This window comes from Piliocolobus tephrosceles, chromosome 14 (genome assembly GCF_002776525.5).
Source record: "Piliocolobus tephrosceles isolate RC106 chromosome 14, ASM277652v3, whole genome shotgun sequence".
Classification (NCBI taxonomy): Eukaryota; Metazoa; Chordata; class Mammalia; order Primates; family Cercopithecidae; genus Piliocolobus; species Piliocolobus tephrosceles.
In genome coordinates this window covers 11,085,402-11,105,237 of record NC_045447.1, presented here as the reverse complement: position 1 = coordinate 11,105,237, position 19,836 = coordinate 11,085,402, and the positions used below count along the sequence as shown (strand labels likewise).

Here is a 19,836-nt window from a genome sequence, read left to right as displayed (position 1 = left end):
TGATGGGGAGGTGGGGGAGATGATGGGGAGGTGGGGGAGATGATGGGGAGGTGGGGGAGGTGATGGAGAGGTGGGGGGAGATGATGAGGGGAGATGATGGGGAGGTGGGGGGAGGTGATGAGATGATGGAGAGGTGGGGGGAGAGGATGGGGAGGTGACGGGAGGTGAGGGGATGTGATGGGGAGGTGGGGGGAGAGGATGGGGAGGTGCACATCAAAATGTGAACAGTGCTGCCCTGCCACTTGACTTTTTGAAAGCTGCCTTGAGAATAAGCTTTCTGGGTCCAAATTATCCTTTGCCAAGCAAAGCCACTGATACATGGCTTTGGTTAGTAATATAAAAAACCCAGACCTTCTTTATGAGTGTGGGGAGGAAGTGTTCACAACATTATGCTTATATAAACATCATTACTGTAAACCTAATGAAATGGACTTAAAGACATAATCCTATGTCAGTCAGCCTGTGTTACTCAAAAAGGAATATTCTAAGTAACAATATAAAATGGATTTTCTCTTATACGACATTAATTAAAATAATGCCAGATTTGGGGTTGTACCTTATTTAAGACATATTAGATTTCTTTTTTTCCTAGAGTTTTTGTCTTTTTTTTTTTTTCCTTCTTAAGAAACACGTCATTTTCTTCACTATATGACTGAGGTCTTTCTCCTTTGTAATAGGCTAGCTTTTGCATGGAATCCATTGCCGAATTCTCCTTGCTGACCTCTTGTTTTGGGGGACCTGCTGCAAAGCTGTTATCTTAGGTCTTCTTTTCATTGAATTCCTGGGTTAATTTCTCTGCTTCTTGGATTCCACACCTTGCTCTTTGGATTCCATTTCAATTTGCAGGGCTATACCTTCACAGGGCTACCATGTCTGATACCAGTCATTTCTTCAGGACAGGTACAGAGGGAGCGAGTTTCTGCATGCCTAAAAGGCCTTTATTTTACTGTCACTTTTTTTTCCTTCTTTTTTGCAGAGACAGGGTGAGTCCATAGGGTAAAGTGAAAGCAAGTTTATTAGCACAGTAAAGGCATAAAGAATGGCTACTCCATAGACAGAGCAGCTCCGAGGGCTGCTGGTTGCCCATTTTTATGGTTATTTCTTGATTATATGCTAAACAAGAGATGGATTATTCATGCCACTCTTTTTCAGACCATATAAAGTAACTTCCTGATGTTGCCATAGCATGCGTAAACTATCATGGCGCCGGTGGGAGTGTAGCAGTGAGGACGACCAAGGTCACTCTTGTCGCCATCTTGGTTTGGGTGGGTTTGGGCAGCTAAGTCTTTACTGCATCCTGTTTTATCAGCAAGGTCTTTAGGACCTGTATCTTGTGATGACCTCCTATCTCATCCTGTGACTTAGAATGCCTTCACCGTCTGGCAATGCATTCCAGTAGGTCTCAGCCTCATTTTACCCCGCCCCTACTCAAGATGAAGTTGCTCTGGTTCAAATGCCTCTGATACCATGAGATTTTGAGTCTCGATACTTTCTTCTGGGAACTTGTTCTCTTACTTCTTCATTCCCGCATCCCAGCCCCTGATTTTCTCTGTTTCCTCTTTCTGAAACTTCTAGTAGACATTGTACTTCCTGGCACAGTATCCTCCCTCAATTTTTCACTTATATACTCTTTTAGTGTCTTTGTATTCTAAGAATTTTTTTTACTTTATCCTCTAGCTCTTCTACCAAATGTTCTGTTAATCATATTTTAACGTAATTTTGATCCTTTTAAATGTATTGAGACCTATCTTGGTGAATGTTCCACGTGCAATTGAAAAGAATATGTACTGCGCTGTTGCGGGGTGGAGTGTTCTATCAATGTCACTTAGGTCAAGTTGTTTAATAGTCTGCTCTGGTCTTCTGTATTAATCAGGGTTCTCCAGAGATTAAACTAATGGTGTGTGTGTGTATGGGCGGGGGGATGTATGTGTAGGTAGAGAGAGATACAGATATATACAGAGAGAGAAATAAGAAATCAGCTCACATAATGGCCAGGCCCAGTGGCTCACGCCTGTAATCCCAGCACAAGGCCAAGGCAGGCAGATCATTCGAGGTCAGGAGTTCGAGACCAGCATGGCCAACATGGTGAAACCCTGTCTCTACTAAAAATACAAAAAATTTAGCTAGGCATAGTGGTACCCTCCTATAATCCCAGCTACTTGGGAGGCTGAGGCAGGAGAATCACTTGAACTTGGGAGGCAGAGGCTGCAGTGAGCCAAGATCACACCACTGCACTCCAGCCTGGGCAACAGAGACTCCATCTCAAAAAAAAAAAGAAAAGAAAAGAAATCAGTTCACATGATTATGGAGGTCACAAGGTCTGCAGGGTGAGTTAGCAGCTGGAGGCCCAGGAGAGCTGATGGTGCAGTTTCAATCCAAAGGCCAGCAGGCTGGAGATCCAGGAAGAACCAATATCGCAGTTCAAATCTGAAGGCAGGAAAAGACTCTCATCCTCACTCGAGATAGTCAGGAAGCGTCTCCCCTTACTTTCATTCTATTCAGGCCCCCAAGGGATTGATGACGCCCACCTACATTGAGGAGGGCAATCCGCTTCACTCAGTCTACTGATTCAAATGTTAATTTCATCCACAAACACCTTTACAGAAACACCCAGAATAATAACTCACCTGTCAGGTTGACACATAAAATTAACTATCATGTCTTCTAAATCCAGGTTTTCTGTCCACTGGTTCTGTCGATTACTGAGAGAGGGTGTTGGAATCTCACCTCTGCATGTGCATAGTCCAGCTCTGTAGTTCGTTGGCCTTTGTCAGGTACTTTGGAGCTCTGTTCTTAGGCACCTGTGCATTTAGGATTTTACAGTTCTCCTGATTGCTCCATTCATTATCTTTAGGAAATGGCCCTCTTTGTCCCTGGTACTGCCCCTTGTTCTGAGGTCTGACCCTGTCTGATATGAAAATCGCCACCCTGTTTTGGCAGTAATTTCTAATACTGTCTTATTCCCTGTGCCTTTTTATTTCATTATTATTTTTTTAATTTTCCTGGTTTCCTTGGTATCTTCTAAACCTGTGCCTTTTTTGTAGCATCCTGTGCTCTTCTTTTTAATGGCTTGCCTGTTTGACTTTCTCTAAGGATACATATTTTCACTTTTTAAATATCAGCTTTAGGCTGGGCACAGTGGCTCACACCTGCAATCCCAACACTTTGGGAGGCCAAGGTGGGTGGATCATTTGAGGTCAGGAGTTTGAGACCAGCCTGGCCAATATGGCAAATCCTTGTCTCTACTAAAAATACAAAAATTAGTCAAGCGTGGTGGTGCACGCCTCTAATTCCAGCTACTTGGGAGGCTAAGGCAGGAGAACTGCTTGAAACTGGAAGGAGGAGGTTGCAGTCAGCTGAGACTGCACCACTATACTCCAGCCTGGGTGACACAGCATGACTCTGTCTCAAAAAAAAAAATCAGCTTTGAGGCATTATTTACTTAAGTAAAATTCAATAATTGTAAGTATAAAATCTAATGACTTATGACAAATGTATACAGTCATGTAACTGTCAGGCCTCTGAGCCCAAGCCTGCATGTATACATCCACATAGCCTGAAGCAACTGAAGAATCACAAAAGTAGTGAAAATGGTCAGTTCCTGCCTTAACTGATGACATTACCTTGTGAAATTCCTTCTCCTGGCTCAGAAGCTCCTTCACTGAGCACCTTGTGATCCCTGCCCCTGCCCACAAGAGAACAACCCTCTTTGACTATAATTTTCCACTACCCACCCAAATCCCATAAAACTGCCCCACCCCATCTCCTTTTGCTGACTCCTTTTTCAGACTCAGCCCTCCTGCACCCAGGTGATTAAAAAGCTTTATTGCTCACACAAAGCCTGTTGGTGGTCTCTTCACATGGATGTGTGTGACATTTGGTGCCGTAACTCAGATCGGGGGACCTCCCTTGGGAGATCAATCCCCTGTCCTCCTGCTCTTTCCTCCATGAGAAAAATCCACCTACAACCTCCGGTCCTCAGACCAGCCCAAGAAACACCTCACCAATTTTAAATCGGGTAAGCGGCCTCTTTTTACTCTCTTTTCCAACCTCTCTCATTATCCCTCAACCTCATTCTCTTTTCAATTTCAGTGCCACCCTTCAATCTCTCCCTTCCCTTAATTTCAGTTCCTTTCCTTTTCTGGTAGAGACAGAGACACATTTTATCCATGAACCAGAAATGCTGGTGCCGGTCACGGACTCAGGAAGACAGTCTTCCCTTGGTGTTTAATCACTGCAGGGATGCCTGCCTGATCATTCACCCACATTCTAGAGGTGTCTGATCACCACAGGGATGCCTGCCTTGATCTTTTACCTTGGTGGCAAGTACCACCTCCCCATGGGTGGCAAGTACCCGCCCCCACCTCCGTGTCTCTACCCTCTCTTTTCTCTGGGCTTGCTTCCTTCACTGTGGGCAGCCTTCCACCCTCCATTTCCCCTTCTTCTCCTTCAGCCTGTGTTCTCAAAAACATAAAACCTCTTCAACTCTCGCCTGAACTAAAACCTAAGCATCTTATTTTCTTCTGCAACACCACTTGGCCCCAATACAAACTCAATAATGGTTCTAAATAGCCAGAAAATGGCACTTTCAATTTCTCCATCCTACAAGATCTAGATAATTTTTGTCGTAAAATGGGCAAATGGTCTGAGGTGCCTGACGTCCAGGCATTCTTTTATACATTGGTCCCTCCCTAGTCTCTGCTCCCAATGTGACTCGTCCCAAATCTTTCTTCTTTCTCTTCTGTCTGTTCCTTCAGTCTCCACCTCAGGCTCTAAGTCCTTTGAATCCTCCTTTTCTATGGACCTATCTGACCTCTCCTCTCCTCTCCCCTCCTCCCCAGGCTGCTCCTTGCCAGGCTGAGCCAGGTCCCAATTCTTCCTCACCCTCCACTCCCCAACACTGTAATCCTTCTATCATCTCCCCTCCTCACACACCTCACACTTCCGGCTTACAGGGGGAAGGCAGCCAAAGATGGAGTGAAATGCAGGGCAAATGTCTTAAAGGAAATGAGAGGTTCTACGAGGCTGGCTAGTGGCTTGTAACCCACATGGAAGAGGTTATGAAAGGAAGACAGAATGGAATGAGACCATGAGGCTTAAAGGAGGTATTTCCTTGGTCTAAGAACCATTTGCCTTGAGTGGGGAGGGATTGATAGGTGGAAACTTCAGTGGGAGAGTAAGTAGGAGTGACTGATGAGGAGAAGAAAAACTGGCCATGGGGGACAGAAGTAGGAATAGTGGCTGCTTCTTTTTCTGTCTTATCAGCATAATTGTTGCCTTAAGCAATGGAGTGTGAGGCCTTTTGATGGCCTTTGCAGTGAATGACTCTAGCTTCCTTTGGAAGTAAAGCAGCCTTAAGAAGAGTTTTTATTAAAGAGGCATTAATGATGGAGGACCCCTGTGTAGTGAGGAAACCTCTTTCAGCCTATATAACAGCATGGTGGTGCAGCTATTTCCAACTTGGGGCTATATGAATAAAGCCACTATAAATATTTGCATACACGTCTTTGTGTGGAGTGGACTCCCTGGGTCATGTGGTATGTTTGTTTAAGAAGCTGCCAAACTGTTTTCCAAAGTGGTTGCACCATTCTGCATTCCCACCAGCAGTGTAGGAGAGTTCCAGCTGCTCACATCCTCCGCCACACCAAACCTGGCATTCACTATGAGGAATACAGCTACTTACATGCTTTAGCTTTTTCAAAGTTGTCTTGTGTTTTCTGATTTCCTCTGCGATCAGTTGATGTGCTTATTTATATTGGGCCATCTCTTTTATGCTGCTAGTTTATCTCAAATTATCTGGTGAGCTTTGGTTGTCCATATTTAGGAATAAAGAACTAGGCAGCTTAACCGCAGTAGCTGGTATAAGCCTTCCCCCTCCCCCACCTCTCTACCATTCTATGCTCTGTTATGGATGTGTTCATTTCTATACATCTTGAATGTCATTTCAGTGGGATTTGGCAAGGGAGAAAAGGAGGTAAATGTATAAGTTGAATTCACCATCTTGAACTAAACTTTCTGCATCCTTTTAATAATTACTTAGTATTTGTTTGCCTTTGGAGTCATGGTGCCTGGCAAAGATAGGTACTCAAATATGTTGAATGTAGGATTATTTCATCATATAAATATATCAGAACTGAAGTCAACCCCATATTAAATACATCAGAACTTAACTCCAATTGCTCCACGTTTACAGTGTTTCCAGTTTTCTGCTTATTGCTAATTTTGCTATTATATAAATTTAGAGGAAGATGAGACACAATAGCAGCATCAGAGAGGAGAGAGTGGATAGCAATGGCACATAAGAAAAGAGAGATGATGGAGATGAGTAGTGGAGATGGAGACAGAGGTGATGCTGATGGTGGGGAAAAGGGAGATGATGGAGTTGGAGATAGAGATGGTATAACTAGAGTTAGACCTGTGCCAGCTGGATGTGCTGGCTCATGCCTGTAATCCCAGCACTTTGGGAGGCCAAGGCAGGTGGATCACAAGGTCAAGAGATTGAGACCATTCTGGCCAACATGGTGAAACCCCATCTCTACAAACAAAACAAAAAACTAGCTGGGCGTGGTGGCACGTGGCTGTAGTCCCAGCGACTTGGGAGGCTGAGGTAGAAGAATCACTTGAACCCGGAAGGTAGAGGTTGCAGTGAGCCAAGATCGCACCACTACACTCCAGCCTGGCGACACAGCAAGACTCCGTCTCAAAAAAAAAAAAGAGAAGACTGTGCCTAACGGAACAGAAGCTTCCATAAGAGGGAACATTAGAGCATTAGAGGTGTCATTGCTGGCCAAGGGGTGTACGTTGTCAAAGCTATTACACCCCAGAAGGTTACACATGGGCTGTGTCTGAGAGGGACCTACTCCCTCATCTCCAAATCCGTTCTCAGGGAGTTCGCACCATGGACCAAGGAAGAGGACCCGAGACAGGTTCATGTACACATTAGGTGTCTAATGACTGGGGCAGCTGTTTTGCTTGATGCCTCAGGACACACGGGGCTTGGGCAAGTGGCCTAACCTCCCTAAAATACTACAGCCTCTGCTCAGGACCCACTCTCAGTCACCTCACAGAAGACTGGTCTTTGTTCTGGATGACTTCTCCAACTGGGGCTTCAGGTCAGAGGCTGCTCCCAGCTCTGGCTTGGCTGTTCTCCAGCCTCTGCAAACCAAGGTTTGCAACAACAACAACAACAAAAAAAACCAGAGGGAAGGCAGAAGGATGTGTCAACCCCCAGACTACAAGAGAGATGGTAAACATGTGAGCAAGGAACATGTTACTGTGGCTTCAAACTCTTCTCAGCCTCTCTCCTCTGCTTTCTGCATGGCTGCATGGAAGGTAACAGTCAGTGTGCTTAGTTCCAATTCTGGTTGTTCCACTCAATGCCTATGTGATCTGGACAAGTCACCTGACCCCTCTCAGCCTCTGTTTCTTCATCTGTAAAATGGGCATCATGGCACTACCTCCCTCATGGAGTTGTTGTGAGGATGAAAGGTGAGAATTATGTAAAGCACCTGAACCCAGGGATGGGACAGTGTAAGTGCTCAGGCAATGGCCGCTGTTGTTACTGGTGAGAGTGCGAGTGAGGGGGGTCGTGGTGAAGGTGGGGAGCTGTGCTAGGCAGGTGGGAGGCCCCAGGGGGGTTAATAAAGGGACATTTGAGGCCAGGCACGGTGGCTCACGCCTGTAATCCCAGCACTTTGGAAGGCCGAGGCGGGCGGATCACAAGGTCAGGAGATCGAGACCACAGTGAAACCCCGTCTCTACTAAAAATACAAAACAATTAGCCGGGCACGGTGGCGGGCGCCTGTGGTCCCAGCTACTCGGGAGGCTGAGGCAGGAGAATGGCGGGAACCCGGGAGGCGAAGCTTGCCGTGAGCCGAGATCGCGCCACTGCACTCCAGCCTGGGCAACAGAGCAAGACTCCATCTCAAAAATAAAAAAATAATTTAAAAAAAGGGACATTTGAGATCTTCAATCATTTTTTTCCTTATATTCTATTTTCTACCTCGCCCTCTTGGCAACTCCTACCCACACCACCTGCTGTTGCTACCAGCACCCACTTACCGGTGCCAATAACGGGATTCATACTCTTCAGAAGTCCCTTCATTTCCCTTTAAGCCTTCCCATCAGAGCACAAAACGCTTTGGGGACCCAGAGCCAGCCCCCATTGACTGTCCTGTAGGGGCCCCGTAAGCCCAGCCTGGCGCCATCAGGAAAGGATTATGGAGAGGAATACCGGATGGAACAGCCCCAGGGGACAGGTGCGGCATAAGGTTGCTTTACCCAGCCCAGGGCCGAAATCTGCATGGACCACGGACACCCACTATCCCCTTAAACCATCCCGGCCCCTGCCCCAGAGTAACTTGGCTTCTGCAAACCGGAGGAGAGATTTGTCCCTGATGCCCCGCAGGGACCAGGGGTGGAAGTGCATCAGCTGGAGTGAGACACACTCAGCTACCTCCCGGTGGGCGTGTGCGGAATCCCAGGGCTAAACCAGCAAACCTGTAGTGGCCATTGGGGTTGGCACCTACTGAGCCTGGGGCTGTGGGCAGAACCGCACCAGCTGAGGTGTGACGCTGTCTGCTGCTTCCTTGTAGCCTGGGCAGGATGACACTGCCTCTGGTCCCCAACAGGGTGGAGAGTGATTGATTATGGCTCCAAAGCTCATTCAGCCTGCTGGACAAAGCAGGATGAGCTGAAGGGGGTGAAACCTGCTTCTTGGTTTGGTTTGTTTGTTTGTTTTGAGACAGAGTATCGCTCTATCGCCCAGGCTGGAGTGCAGTGGCGTGATCTCGGCTCACTGCAATGTCTGCCTCCATGGTGCAAGCAATTCTCCTGCCTCAGCCAACCGAGTAGCTGGGATTACAGGCGTGCACCATAATGCCCAGCTAATTTTTTGTATTTTTAGTAGAGATGGGTTTCACCATGTTGGCAAGGCTGGTCTCAAACTCCTGACTTCAGGTGATCCACCTGCCTCTGCCTCCCAAAGTGCTGGGATTCCAGACGTGAGCCACCGTGCCTGGTTTTCTGCTCAGTTTCTGGCTGCTTCTGCTCCTCTTTCTTCTGTCCCTTCCAGACTACACTCCCAGAGGGAGCACAGATCATGGCCCTCAGACTCCATTTCCCAACATGCTGCTGTGACAAGCACTAATGGCCTCTGGAAGGGGAACCCAGCTCGCCCTCAAGGACACTGGCGGTGGTGGCATGGGCCCTGCAGCCTCACATGGGACCCTGTGTTAGGGGAGACACCCAATAGGTTCTGGTCTGGCTTCCTCTGCTGTAGCTGAGTCACGGCCTCAGTCCTGCTGTCCTGACCACCCACGAGATGATGGGTCTCAGTCCCTGGCTCATTAGGATTCTGTCGATGTCCCAGAGGCCCCGCTGTTGGAATACCTGCTATGCACGGGCTCTCACTGGGAGACCGAGGCACACCTTGCTTAACACCAGATGAAATGATCAAGACCCTCCTTGGTCTTCCGGAAGCAATTCTAGCAGAAAAGGACTTAGGACAGGTCAGTTACTGAGCAGTGAGACAGGAAAGGCTCTGCAGGCTTGCACAGAAGGGATCCTTGTGCCTGAAGCATCCACAGGGGCTTCCCAGAGAAGGCTTGGAGCCCAGCTTTGATGACAGAAGAGCAGGCCAGGAGACAAGAGAGGCACCCAAAGGAAGGGAACAGCACATATGAGGTGTGACACAGCAGGCGCTGTGTACAGTTTCTGGAAAACTTGAGGCTCCTCCTCCCAGCCTCCCTGGTGACTTCCTCTGCATTGGCCGGACTGGGGCACGGTTGAAATGGTGCCACGAATAGCTGGCCAGGAGATAACAGGATGATGGCAGCCACTGGTGGACTCTGGTCATCAGAAAATTGAGGCCCAATTGTTGCCTTAGCAACTATGGCTAAGACAGGTAAAGGCTGGGGTTGAAATTACAAATTCGTCTGACATGCTGAAAGGAAGGGCCAGCGACACAAGGGTAGGGTCCTCCTTATCTTTGAGGCCCCGCCCCTCAGAGCTGAGGCAAAGATGGAACCTTTCTCTTAGTTACAGACATCACACACTAGGCCAAGGACAGTGGCTGTGCCTTCCTGATCACTCAGGAAAAAAGGAATGCCAAGCTTGGGTCTAGGGGTGGTGGCATGGGAGGAGTATTGAAACAGGCACTTGGAGAACCTGTGCCTGCCCTCGGGGAACATCATTTATTCACTCTTTCGGCATCTGACTACCTACCCTGTGTCAGGCAGTTGTAGACACTGGTGATATGGTGGTGGCAAAGAATATAGCACCTGCTCTAATGGGAATTAGCTTCTGAAGAGAGGCAGACAATAAGAAGTAAAGAAACAAAAGAAGAAGTAAACAAATAGCTCACACCTGTCAGCCCAGTGCTTTGGGAGTTTTTAAAAAATTAGCCAGGTCTGGCCTGGCATATTGGCTCATGCCTATAATCCCAGCACTCTGAGAGGCCAAAGTGGGCAGATCACCTGAGATCAGGAGTTCGAGACCAGCCTAGCCAACATGGTAAGACCCCCACCTCTACTAAAAATACAAAAACTAGCTGGGTGTGGTGGTGTGCATCTGTAATCCCAGCTACTTGGGAGGCTAAGGCAGGAAAATCGCTTGAATCCAGGAGGTGGAGACTGCAGTGAGCCGAGATCACGCCACTGCACTCCAGCCTAGGCATCAGAGTGAGACTCCATCTCAAAAAAAATTATATATATATATATATATATATATATAATACACACACACACACACACATATATATATATGTATAGGCTGCGCATGGTAGTTTATACCTGTAATCCCAGCATTTTAGGAGGCCGAGGCAGGCTGATCACCTGAGGTCGGGAGTTCAAGACCAGCCTGACCAACATGGAGAAACCCCGTCTCTACTAAAAGTACAAAAAATTAGCTGGGCATGGTGGCGCACGCTTGTAATCCCAGCTACTCGGGAGGCTGAGGCAGAAGAATCGCTTGAACCCAGGAGGTGGAGGTTGCAGTGAGCCAAGATTGTGCCATTGCACTCCAGCCTGGGCAACAAGAGAGAAACTCTGTCTCAGAAAAAAAAAAGAAAAATTAGCCAGTTGTGGTGGTGCAGACCTGTAATCCCAGATACTCAGATGGCTGAGGCAAGAGGACTGCTTGAGCTCAGAAGTCCAAGGTTGCAGTGAGCTGTATGAGTGGCGTGCCACTGCACTCCAGCGTGGGTGACAGAGCAAGACGCTGTGTCTAAATTAAGAAAAAAATAAATAAATAAACCAATCGATGCGAACTTATTCAGAAGTGGAAAATGCTAAAAGGAAATAAAAAGTCACCATGGGAGCGGCAAGGGCTGTCACTGTACACGGTACTAAGTGAGGGCCCCTCCTGAGACGTATGCTCAGACATCATGCATGAGAAGCAGCCAGCCTTGCTGAGTGCTGCTGGTCACAGCCCCGCAAGTGCAAAGGTTGTGCGGCAGGACGGAGGCTGGTGTGACCTCCTGAAGCCATTAAGAGGCACTGTGGCTCTGAGCAAAAGGAGAGGCAGGGAGCTCCAGCATGTGCTTGTGGAAGGAAGTAGCTGTCTTGTGGCCTTACCTATGGCTCATTTATTTTCTTTCCTTTGTTTTTTTTTTTTTCTTGAGACAGTCTCACTTTGTCTCCCAGTGAGCTCTCAACTCACTGCAACCTCTGCCTCCCAGGTTTGAGTGATTGTCCCGCCTCAGCCTCCTGAGTAGCTGGGATTACAGGTGTGTGCCACCACGCCCAGCTATTTTTTTAAATTTTTAGTAGAGATGGGTTTTCACCATGTTGGTCAGGCTGGTCTAAAACTCCTGACCTCAGGTGATACACCTGCCTCAGCCTTCCAAAGTGCTAGAATTACAGGCGTGAGCCACTGCACCCGGCCTTAGCTCATTTTCTCCACAAAGCCATTTCCTCTGAGTCAGTGATTCTCAAACTTTACAGCGTGTCAACTAGAAGGATTGTCAAAACAGAAGCTGCTAAGCCCTGACCTCAGAATTTGTTTTACAGGTGTGGAGGGGGACCCCAGAATTTGCTTTTCTAACAACTTTTAAGGGGGATGCTGCTGCTGCTGGCCTAGGGATCCCACTTTGAGAACCACCACATTATTAAGGGGACAGGACACTGATTGCTTATGACAGCTGAGGGGCAAGACAAACGAGAATCACTTTTTTTTTTTTTTTTTGAGATGGAGTCTTGCTCTGTTGCCCAGGCTGGAGAGCAGTGGTACAATAATCTTGGTTCACTGCAACCTCTGCCTCCAGGTTCAAGCGATTCTCCTGCTCCAGTTCCCTGAGTAGCTGGGATTACAGGTGCATGCCACCACGCCCAGCTAATTTTTGTATTTTTAGTAGAGGCAGGACTTCACCATGTTGGTCAGGCTGGTCTCGAACTCCTGACCTCGTGATCCGCCCACCTCGGCCTCCCAAAGTGCTGCGATTACAGGTGTAAGCCACCATGACCAGGAGAATCTCTTTAAGCAGTGTGTCTGTGCTTCAGGACATACGACGGACAAGTTAGGGCAGCCAGGGCCATGACTCTTTTGGTTGCTGTTGGGAGGGGAGGGGTGGCACTGGCTCCTGGGTGCTCCCTTCTCTCTACATGTGCTATATCAGCAGGGTGGGGTGAGGACAGCCTGAGGCCGGCCAGAGCTTCCTTGGGGGCTCTTCTCCCATCTTCCTTCTGCCACCTCAGGCCTCCTCAACACAGGAGGCCAGACAGAGGAGCAAGTTTGCCTCATTCTGGCCTCCTGGTCCAGGGATATGAAACACTTCCTCGGCCGGGCGCGGTGGCTCTAGCCTGTAATCCCAGCACTTTGGGAGGCCGAGACGGGCGAAGTGGAAGAGGGCAGAGGAGGAGAGAGAACCATACAGAGGGCAGCAAGGATTGACTCTGGCTGAGGTTGCTACTTTGAAGTTGGAAGAAGGGGCTGCAAGTCAAGGATGCAGGCAGCCTCTGGAAGTTGGAAAAGGCAAGAAAAGATTCTCCCCTGGAACCTCCAGAAGGAATGCAGCACTGTGGACACCTTGATTTTAGCCCAGTGAGACCTATCAGGCCTCTGAGCCAAAGCTAAGCCATCATATCCCCTGTGACCTGCACGTACACATTCAGATGGCCGGTCCCTGCCGTACCTGATGACATTACCTTGTCAAATTCCTTTTCCTGGCTCGCCCTGGCTCAAAAGCTTCCCCACTGAGCACCTTGCTAACCCCCATCCCTGCCCGCCAGAGAACAATCCCCTGTGACTGTAATTTTCCACTACCTACCCAATTCCTATAAAACAGCCCCACCCCTATCTCACTCTCTTTTGGGACACAGCCCACCTGCACCCAGGTGATTAAAAAGCTTTATTGCTCACACAAAGCCTGTCTGGTGGTCTCTTCACACGGACGTGCATGACAAGACCCACTTCAGACTTCTTACAAAACTGTAAGCCCCAAACTACAGCTGCCCAAGGTACAGAAGGGCTAGCTCAAAGACATTTGTGACTGTGGCTTGTCCGATGGAGCGAATCCCAGTAAGATTCATAGGAAGACCCACAAAATTAAGAAACTTACACTGGCAAAAATGCCACCAGCTGTGACTGAAAGGGACAGAGACAAGACAAAATGGAAAGGGGCCTTAGAATCCCCATACTCACTTTCCTGGGTAACCCAGTCCCCTCCCCTTAAGGACAAAATGCCTATAAAAAGGAGTTGATCGTCGGAAAATTGCTTGAGAAGTGATTTCCAATGGGCTCGAGGGAAGGCCCATTGAAACATCCCCAGCCTACAGCAGGGAAGCCCTTAAGGGACACAGTATTCAGGAACGTCCTCCCGCAAAAGCGCTGATCAAACACTGCCCCTGAAATGACTGAAGCGGTTCCCGCCGGCCCACAGGTTTTCATACTTCGAGGGCCCCAGGCCACCCACCCACGGCTGTCCTGTTCAGACTGAGGGACATCTCGTTTCCTTTAGTCTTCCCAGACTTTTAGTACAGCTCAAGAGGACCCTGAGGGTGGCTGGGGACTGACCTGAATGGAAGCCAAGCAGGGACAGGCGTACCGCGCGCAGCGAACCGCGGAGGGGAAACCTGGTACCTAGCGCCAGCGAAGATAGGCGCCTGCGTAAACCCAGCGTTCCCAGGATCCCTCGCGGCTAAGTCGCTTCCTGTCCCCGAAGCTCGGTATCGTTGGATTCTGGTGGACTTTAAAGACGTATGCAACAAAAAAATACGATGGATAATATATTCTGGGAGCAAGCACAGGCGGAAGCGTCTCTGGGAAATACAATCCCTGAGCGTGTGTGTATCACAAACCTGGCGGCAGGAATGAAAAAGACTGGCCAGAAACAGAGCCCCGCGGCGACTTCTGGGAATGGAGTCCGGTGAGGCCGCCTCTGGGCGTGTGCGCATGACCGGAGGTGGCGCCACTCAGGCGCGTCCCTCTAGCGCTGGACCCGGGACCTGGTGTTGGGCAGTACCTGGACAGCGGTTCTTGAGCTCTCGTGGTTGCCGGTCGTTTTCGGAAAGCCGGCAGCGGCTTTTTCACCAGGTTCCGCTTGAGGCCGAGCCAAAGAGTGGCTGTGACTCGGGAGACGGAGTGGAACTCCCAGCTGGGCAGGCCCAGTCCGATCTCCCGCGACCCAGCACCGCAGGATCAAACCGTGCCTCTACGGGGAGTGGCTGGAGAGGAAGAGTCCCGCCTGGGAGCCGTCGGAGCAGCCCTGCAGAACGGGGTGGGGGCTGCTGTAGATAGACCCTGACTCCCGGAGAACTGCTGGGAGGCTGTGGCGCGAGGTGGAACTCAAATGCTGGAGGAAGGAGGTGAGGAGTGGTAGAGGGAGCGATCGTCAAGAGATCGGCTGCTGCTTCGTTTGCCCACGACTGCCGCTGTGTGAGCCGGATCAGAACTCTTTTTGTCTCTCCTACAGGTAGTTGGAGACAATCCTTTTTTCTTTCTTTGCCCGTGACACAGCCCCAGGAGATCCTGAGAACATGTGCCCCTATAGTCCTTTTTTGAGTAAAGAATTCGGGGGTCAAAAAAGTTTGAGGACCTCATACCTGCGTGATTTCTGAGTATTGTACCACTTACCCCAGTCTGCCTGATGGACCAATGACAGTGGAGATGTAGGGAGAAGTGGGTTCCTGAGGACTCCTTTGTCGCTTTTCTTCTTCTAGCTCTTCTCGAAGCAGCCAGGGATGCCTGGCTGGGAAAGTTTGAGGACAGGCCAGCCCAGTAGGATTGTGAAGTTGTGGAGGACGGGGGAATTTGCAGTTAGAAGGCACAGGTTCTTGTGAAAGCTGTGAGGTACCAGCCAGGTCTCTTAACCCGTATTTCTCCATGGAAGAAAGGACAAAATAACGTTAACTACTTTGTTTACCTCTGAGAATTGTAATCCTCAAATGAAATAACACTTTTGAAAGCACCCTGAATGTGGTACAGAACAAATGTGTACGCAGGCAACCTCTTTTAAGTCTTAACCACCAACACCTGTGCTGTTCCACCCCCTAGATCAACTGTATTTGGTCTGTTACTCTACAAGTGCAATTTTACATCCAGAATTTGGTGCTGTCTCCAAGATCAAGAGGTCTTTGTATTTGTTTTTGATTTGTTTTGTTTTGGTTTTGAGACGGAGTCTCGCTCTGTCGCTGAGGCTGGAGTGCAGTGGCGCAATCTCGGCTGACTGCAACCTCCGCCTCCCAGGTTCAAGTGATTCTCCTGCCTCAGCCTCCTGAGTAGATGGGACTCCAGGTGCCCGACACCACGTCCGGCTAATTTGTGTATTATTAGTAGAGATGGGGTTTCACGATGTTGGCCCAGCTGGTCTCAAACTCCCGACCTCAAGTGATTCACTGGCTTCGGCCTCCCAAAGTGCTGGGATCACAGGCGTGAGCCTCTGCTCCTGGCCAAGAGGTCCTTATATTTGGTCTTGCACTTGAGGAGTAGAGAGTGCGATTTCACATCCAACATTTTGTTTTATCTTCCCCAGAGACCTGAGAAAGCAGAGCAGATGGTCATCATCTTCCCCATACTACAAAAAAGGAAAGGAAGTGCTGTCAGGTTAGATAACTCTCAGTAACAAAAGGTCTGTCCTAAGATCGGAATCCAGATCTATTTATTTGTTTTATTCAGATATTCACATATCGTAATATTCATCCTTTTAAAGTGAACGATTCGGTGATTTTTCGTATTTTCACAGTCTTGCAGCCATCACTATTTAATTCCAGAACATTTTTGTTAACTGAAGAAGAAACCCTGTAGCCTTTAGCAGTCACTCCCCAGTCCCTCATTTCTCCACAAGTTCCTGGCAACCACTAATACTGTCTGTCACTATGGATTTGCCTAGGACATTTTAAATAAGTAGACTCATTATATGGGACTTTTTTGTTGTTTTTTTGTTTTTTTTGAGATGGAGTTTTGCTCTTGTTGCCCAGGCTGGAGTGCAATGGTGCAGTCTCAGCTCACTGCAGCCTCCGCCTGCCGGGTTCAAGTGATTCTCCTGCCTCAGCCTCCCGAGTAGTTGGATTACAGGCACCTGCCACCACACCCAGCTAATTTTTTGTATTTTTAGTAGAGACAGGATTTCACTATGTTGGCCAGGCTGGTCTTCAACTCCTGACCTCAGGCGATCCACCTGCCTCAGCCTTCCAAAGTGCTGGGATTACAGGCGTGAGCCACTGCGCCCCGCCAATATGTGACCTTTTGTGTCTCGCTTAGCACATCATTTTCAAGGTTCATCCAGGTTATACCATGTGTCAGTACTTCATCCCTTTTTATGGTAGAATAATACTCCATTGTACGGAGAGATCACATTTTGTGTATCCATTCCTCAGTGAAGTTTTGTATGTGTATGTTTTATTTCTCTTGGGCATATACCTAGAAGTGGAATTACTGTGTCATACAACCCTGTTTAACTTTCATAGGAACTGCTGAACGTTTTCCACTGTGGCAGCATCATTTTCTATTCTCAGCAGTGTATGAAGTTTCCAGTTTCCTCACATCCTCATCAACACTTGTTATTCTCCATCTTGTTTATTATAGTCATGTTAGTAGGTGTGATGTGTTCTCTCATTGTGGTTTTCATTTGCTTTTCCCCAATGACTAATGATGTTCAGTTTCATGTGTGGAGTGGCTATTTGTATCTCTTGCTTGGAGAAATAGCCATTCAAATCTTTTGCCAATTTAAGAATTTAGTAGGGCCAGACGCAGTGGCTCACACCTGTAATCCTAGCACTTTGGGAGGCCTAGGCAAGCAGATCACTTGAGGTCAGGAGTTCAAGACCAGCCTGGCCAATGTGGTGAAACCCCATCTACTTAAAAAAAAAAAAAAAATTAGCCGGGCATGGTGGTGCGTGCCTGTAATCCCAGCTACTCGGGAGGCTGAGGTAGGAGAATCGCTTGAACTCGGGAGTTGGAGGTTGCAGTGAGCCAAGATTGTGCCATTGCACTCCAGCCTGGGCAACAAGAGGGAAACTCCATCTCAAAAAAAAAAAAAACACACACACACACACAAAGTGATGTGCTAAGCCAGCATTTTGGCCTCCAAAAGTGCTGGGATTAGAAGTGTGAGCCACTGTACCCAGTCAATAACTAAATTTTTTTTTTTTTCTTTTTTTGAAGCAGCGTCTTGCTTTGTTGCCCAGGCTGGAGCGTAATGGTGTGATCTCAGGTCACTGCAACCTCTGCCTCCTGGGCTCAAGCCGTCTTTCCACCTCAGGCCCCCAGGTAGCTGGGCCTGCAGGTGTGCACTACCATGGCTAATTTTTGTATTTTTAGTAGAGACGGGGTTTCACTATGTTGCCCAGGCTGATCTCGAACTCTTGGGCTCCAGCCTCTTCACTTTCTTGACAGGGCCTTTTGGAGCACAAAGTTTTTAATTTTGAAGAAATCCAACTTACCCATTTTTTCTTTTGCTGCTTGTGCTTTTGGTGTCATATGTAAGAACTCATTGCCTAATCCAAACTCTCAAAGATGTATGGTTTTCTTCCAAGAGTTCTACCCATTTCTTTCTTTCTTTTTTTTTTTTTTAAATAGTGTCTCTGTCAACCAGGCTGGAGTGCGGTGGTGTGATCACAGCTTGCTACAGCCTCGACCTCCCTGGCTCAAGCGATCCTCTCACCTCAGCCCCCCAAGTAGCTAGGGCTATAGGCATGCACTACCAAGCCTGGCTAATTTTTGTATTTTTAATAGAGATGGGGTCTCGCCATGTTTCCCAGGCTGGTCTCGAACTCCTGAGCTCAAGCAGTCTGCCCACATCAGCCTCCCAAAGTGTTGGGATTACAGGCGTGAGCCACTGCACCTGGCCAAGAGTTTTGCTACTTAACTGTAGGTCTCTGATCTGTTTTTGAGTTAATTTTTATATATGGTGTGACGTGAGACTCTCTGCCCAGACCTCTTCATTTAAGCAAATGCCTTAAATTTGCAGAGCCACTTTCTTCAAAGAACTAAGTAATAGATAATCTCTTTAAGCTGTATACTTAAATGCTGGGCATTTGCCAAGTGCTTTATCTGTATGTTCCTTTAATCTCCACAGCCACCTTACAAGGGATTATCATCCCCATTTTGAGATGAGAAAAACGAGACTTAGAGAGGTTACGTGATTTTCACACTGCTGCTGAGTGGCGGATCATGGATACTTGTGAGTCTGTTAACACTCTGATGCCTGAGTTGATGGAATGTCTGAGGTGGGAGGGATGGAGACATTTACGTCACACTGCGGGTCTGCAGATTCAGCCCGTGTCCTGTAGGTACCTGCCAGGTACCCTCTTCACTGTGAGAATTGGTGACTTCCTAAACTGCTTTTAATCTTATTCATTTTCTTCTCTTTCTTTAGTACTGCCTTCCCCAGACCCTGCCCTTCCCCAAGAGGAAAACACAGGAGAGGAAGCAATGGCTGCTGGTTTCCTCACAGCTGGGCCCCCGGTAAGTAGGAAATTAACTTTGGGAGGCATCCTTTTCTTCCCCCCTAATATTAATGGTAGGGTTGGCTTGTTTTTTGTTGTCATTTGTTTGTTTTCTTTCTTTCTTTATTTTTTGAGACTGAGTCTCACTCCGTCGCCCAGGCTGGAGTGCAGCAGCATGATCTCGGCTCACTGTATCCTCCACCTCCTGGGTTCAAGCGATTCTCTTGCCTCAGCTCCCGGTTAGCTGGGATTACAGGCACCCGCCACCACACCCAGCTAATTTTTTTGTATTTTTAGTAGAGATTGGGTTTCACCATGTTAGCCAGGCTGGTCTCGAGCTCCTGACCTCAAGTGATCTGCCCGCCTCAGCCTACCAAAGTGCTGGGATTACGGGTGTGAGCCACCGCGCCTGGCGTGTTTTATTTTTTTTTGAGACAGGGCCTCAGTCTGTCACCTAGGGTGCAGTGCAGTGGTGCAATCACAACTCACTGCAGCCTTGACCTCCTGAGCTCAAGCAATCCTCCCACCTCAGCCTCCCAAGTAGCTGGGACCACAGGCTCGTGCCACCATGCCCAACTAATTTTTTTTTTAAGTTTTGTAGAGTCAGGGTTTTGCCATGTTGCCCAGTCTGGTCTTGAACTCCTGGACTCAAGCCTTCCTCCAGCCTTGGCCTCCCAAAGTGCTAGGATTACAGGTGTGGGCCATCCCACCCGATCACCCGCTTGTTGGTTTTGTTTTGTTTTGTTTTTTACAAGTTTTCTGCAATGAACAAAGTAAATTCATGTTCACCACAGAAAACCTGGAAAATAGAGAAAACACAAAAAGTTAAAAATCACTCTTAATCCCACAAAAAGATGGCATCTGACATTTTGATTTGTGTCCTTTCCATCATATTCTCTTTTCTTTTCTTTTCTTTCTTTCTTTCTTTCTTTCTTTCTTTCTTTCTTTCTTTCTT

The 19,836-nt window shown here is 48.1% G+C and overlaps 2 protein-coding genes and 1 long non-coding RNA gene across 9 annotated transcripts in view; 2 read left to right on the top strand and 1 right to left on the bottom strand.

Annotated features, from left to right (window-relative positions):
* Positions 1 to 682, top strand: part of SLC2A8 (solute carrier family 2 member 8) — an 18,831-nt gene extending 18,149 nt beyond the window's left edge. The window contains exon 5 of the mRNA XM_026457120.1: positions 678 to 682. Within this exon, the coding sequence (XP_026312905.1) occupies positions 678 to 682 (5 nt within the window). The remainder of the gene's footprint in view (positions 1 to 677) is intronic.
* Positions 683 to 2,225: 1,543 nt separating this feature from the next.
* On the bottom strand, positions 2,226 to 14,378 carry LOC111545914. The gene is made up of 3 exons (XR_003309967.2): positions 14,011 to 14,378; positions 2,628 to 2,801; positions 2,226 to 2,241 (listed from the first exon to the last, which is right to left on the bottom strand). It is a non-coding gene; the product is annotated as an uncharacterized LOC111545914 (long non-coding RNA).
* Positions 14,138 to 19,836, top strand: part of ZNF79 (zinc finger protein 79) — a 20,634-nt gene continuing 14,935 nt past the window's right edge. For 2 of the 7 annotated variants that reach the window (XM_023217107.3, XM_023217101.3), the window contains exons 1-3: positions 14,138 to 14,908; positions 18,512 to 18,616; positions 18,812 to 18,900. Coding sequence is in view for 6 of the 7 variants with exons in the window: in XM_023217101.3 (XP_023072869.1) it covers positions 18,607 to 18,616; positions 18,812 to 18,900 (99 nt within the window). In the remaining variant the exon portion in view is untranslated. Of the gene's footprint in view, positions 14,909 to 15,967; positions 16,064 to 18,511; positions 18,617 to 18,811; positions 18,901 to 19,836 lie in introns of all 7 variants that reach the window. The other 5 variants (XM_023217106.3, XM_023217105.3, XM_023217103.3 and 2 more) reach the window with 5 other exon arrangements.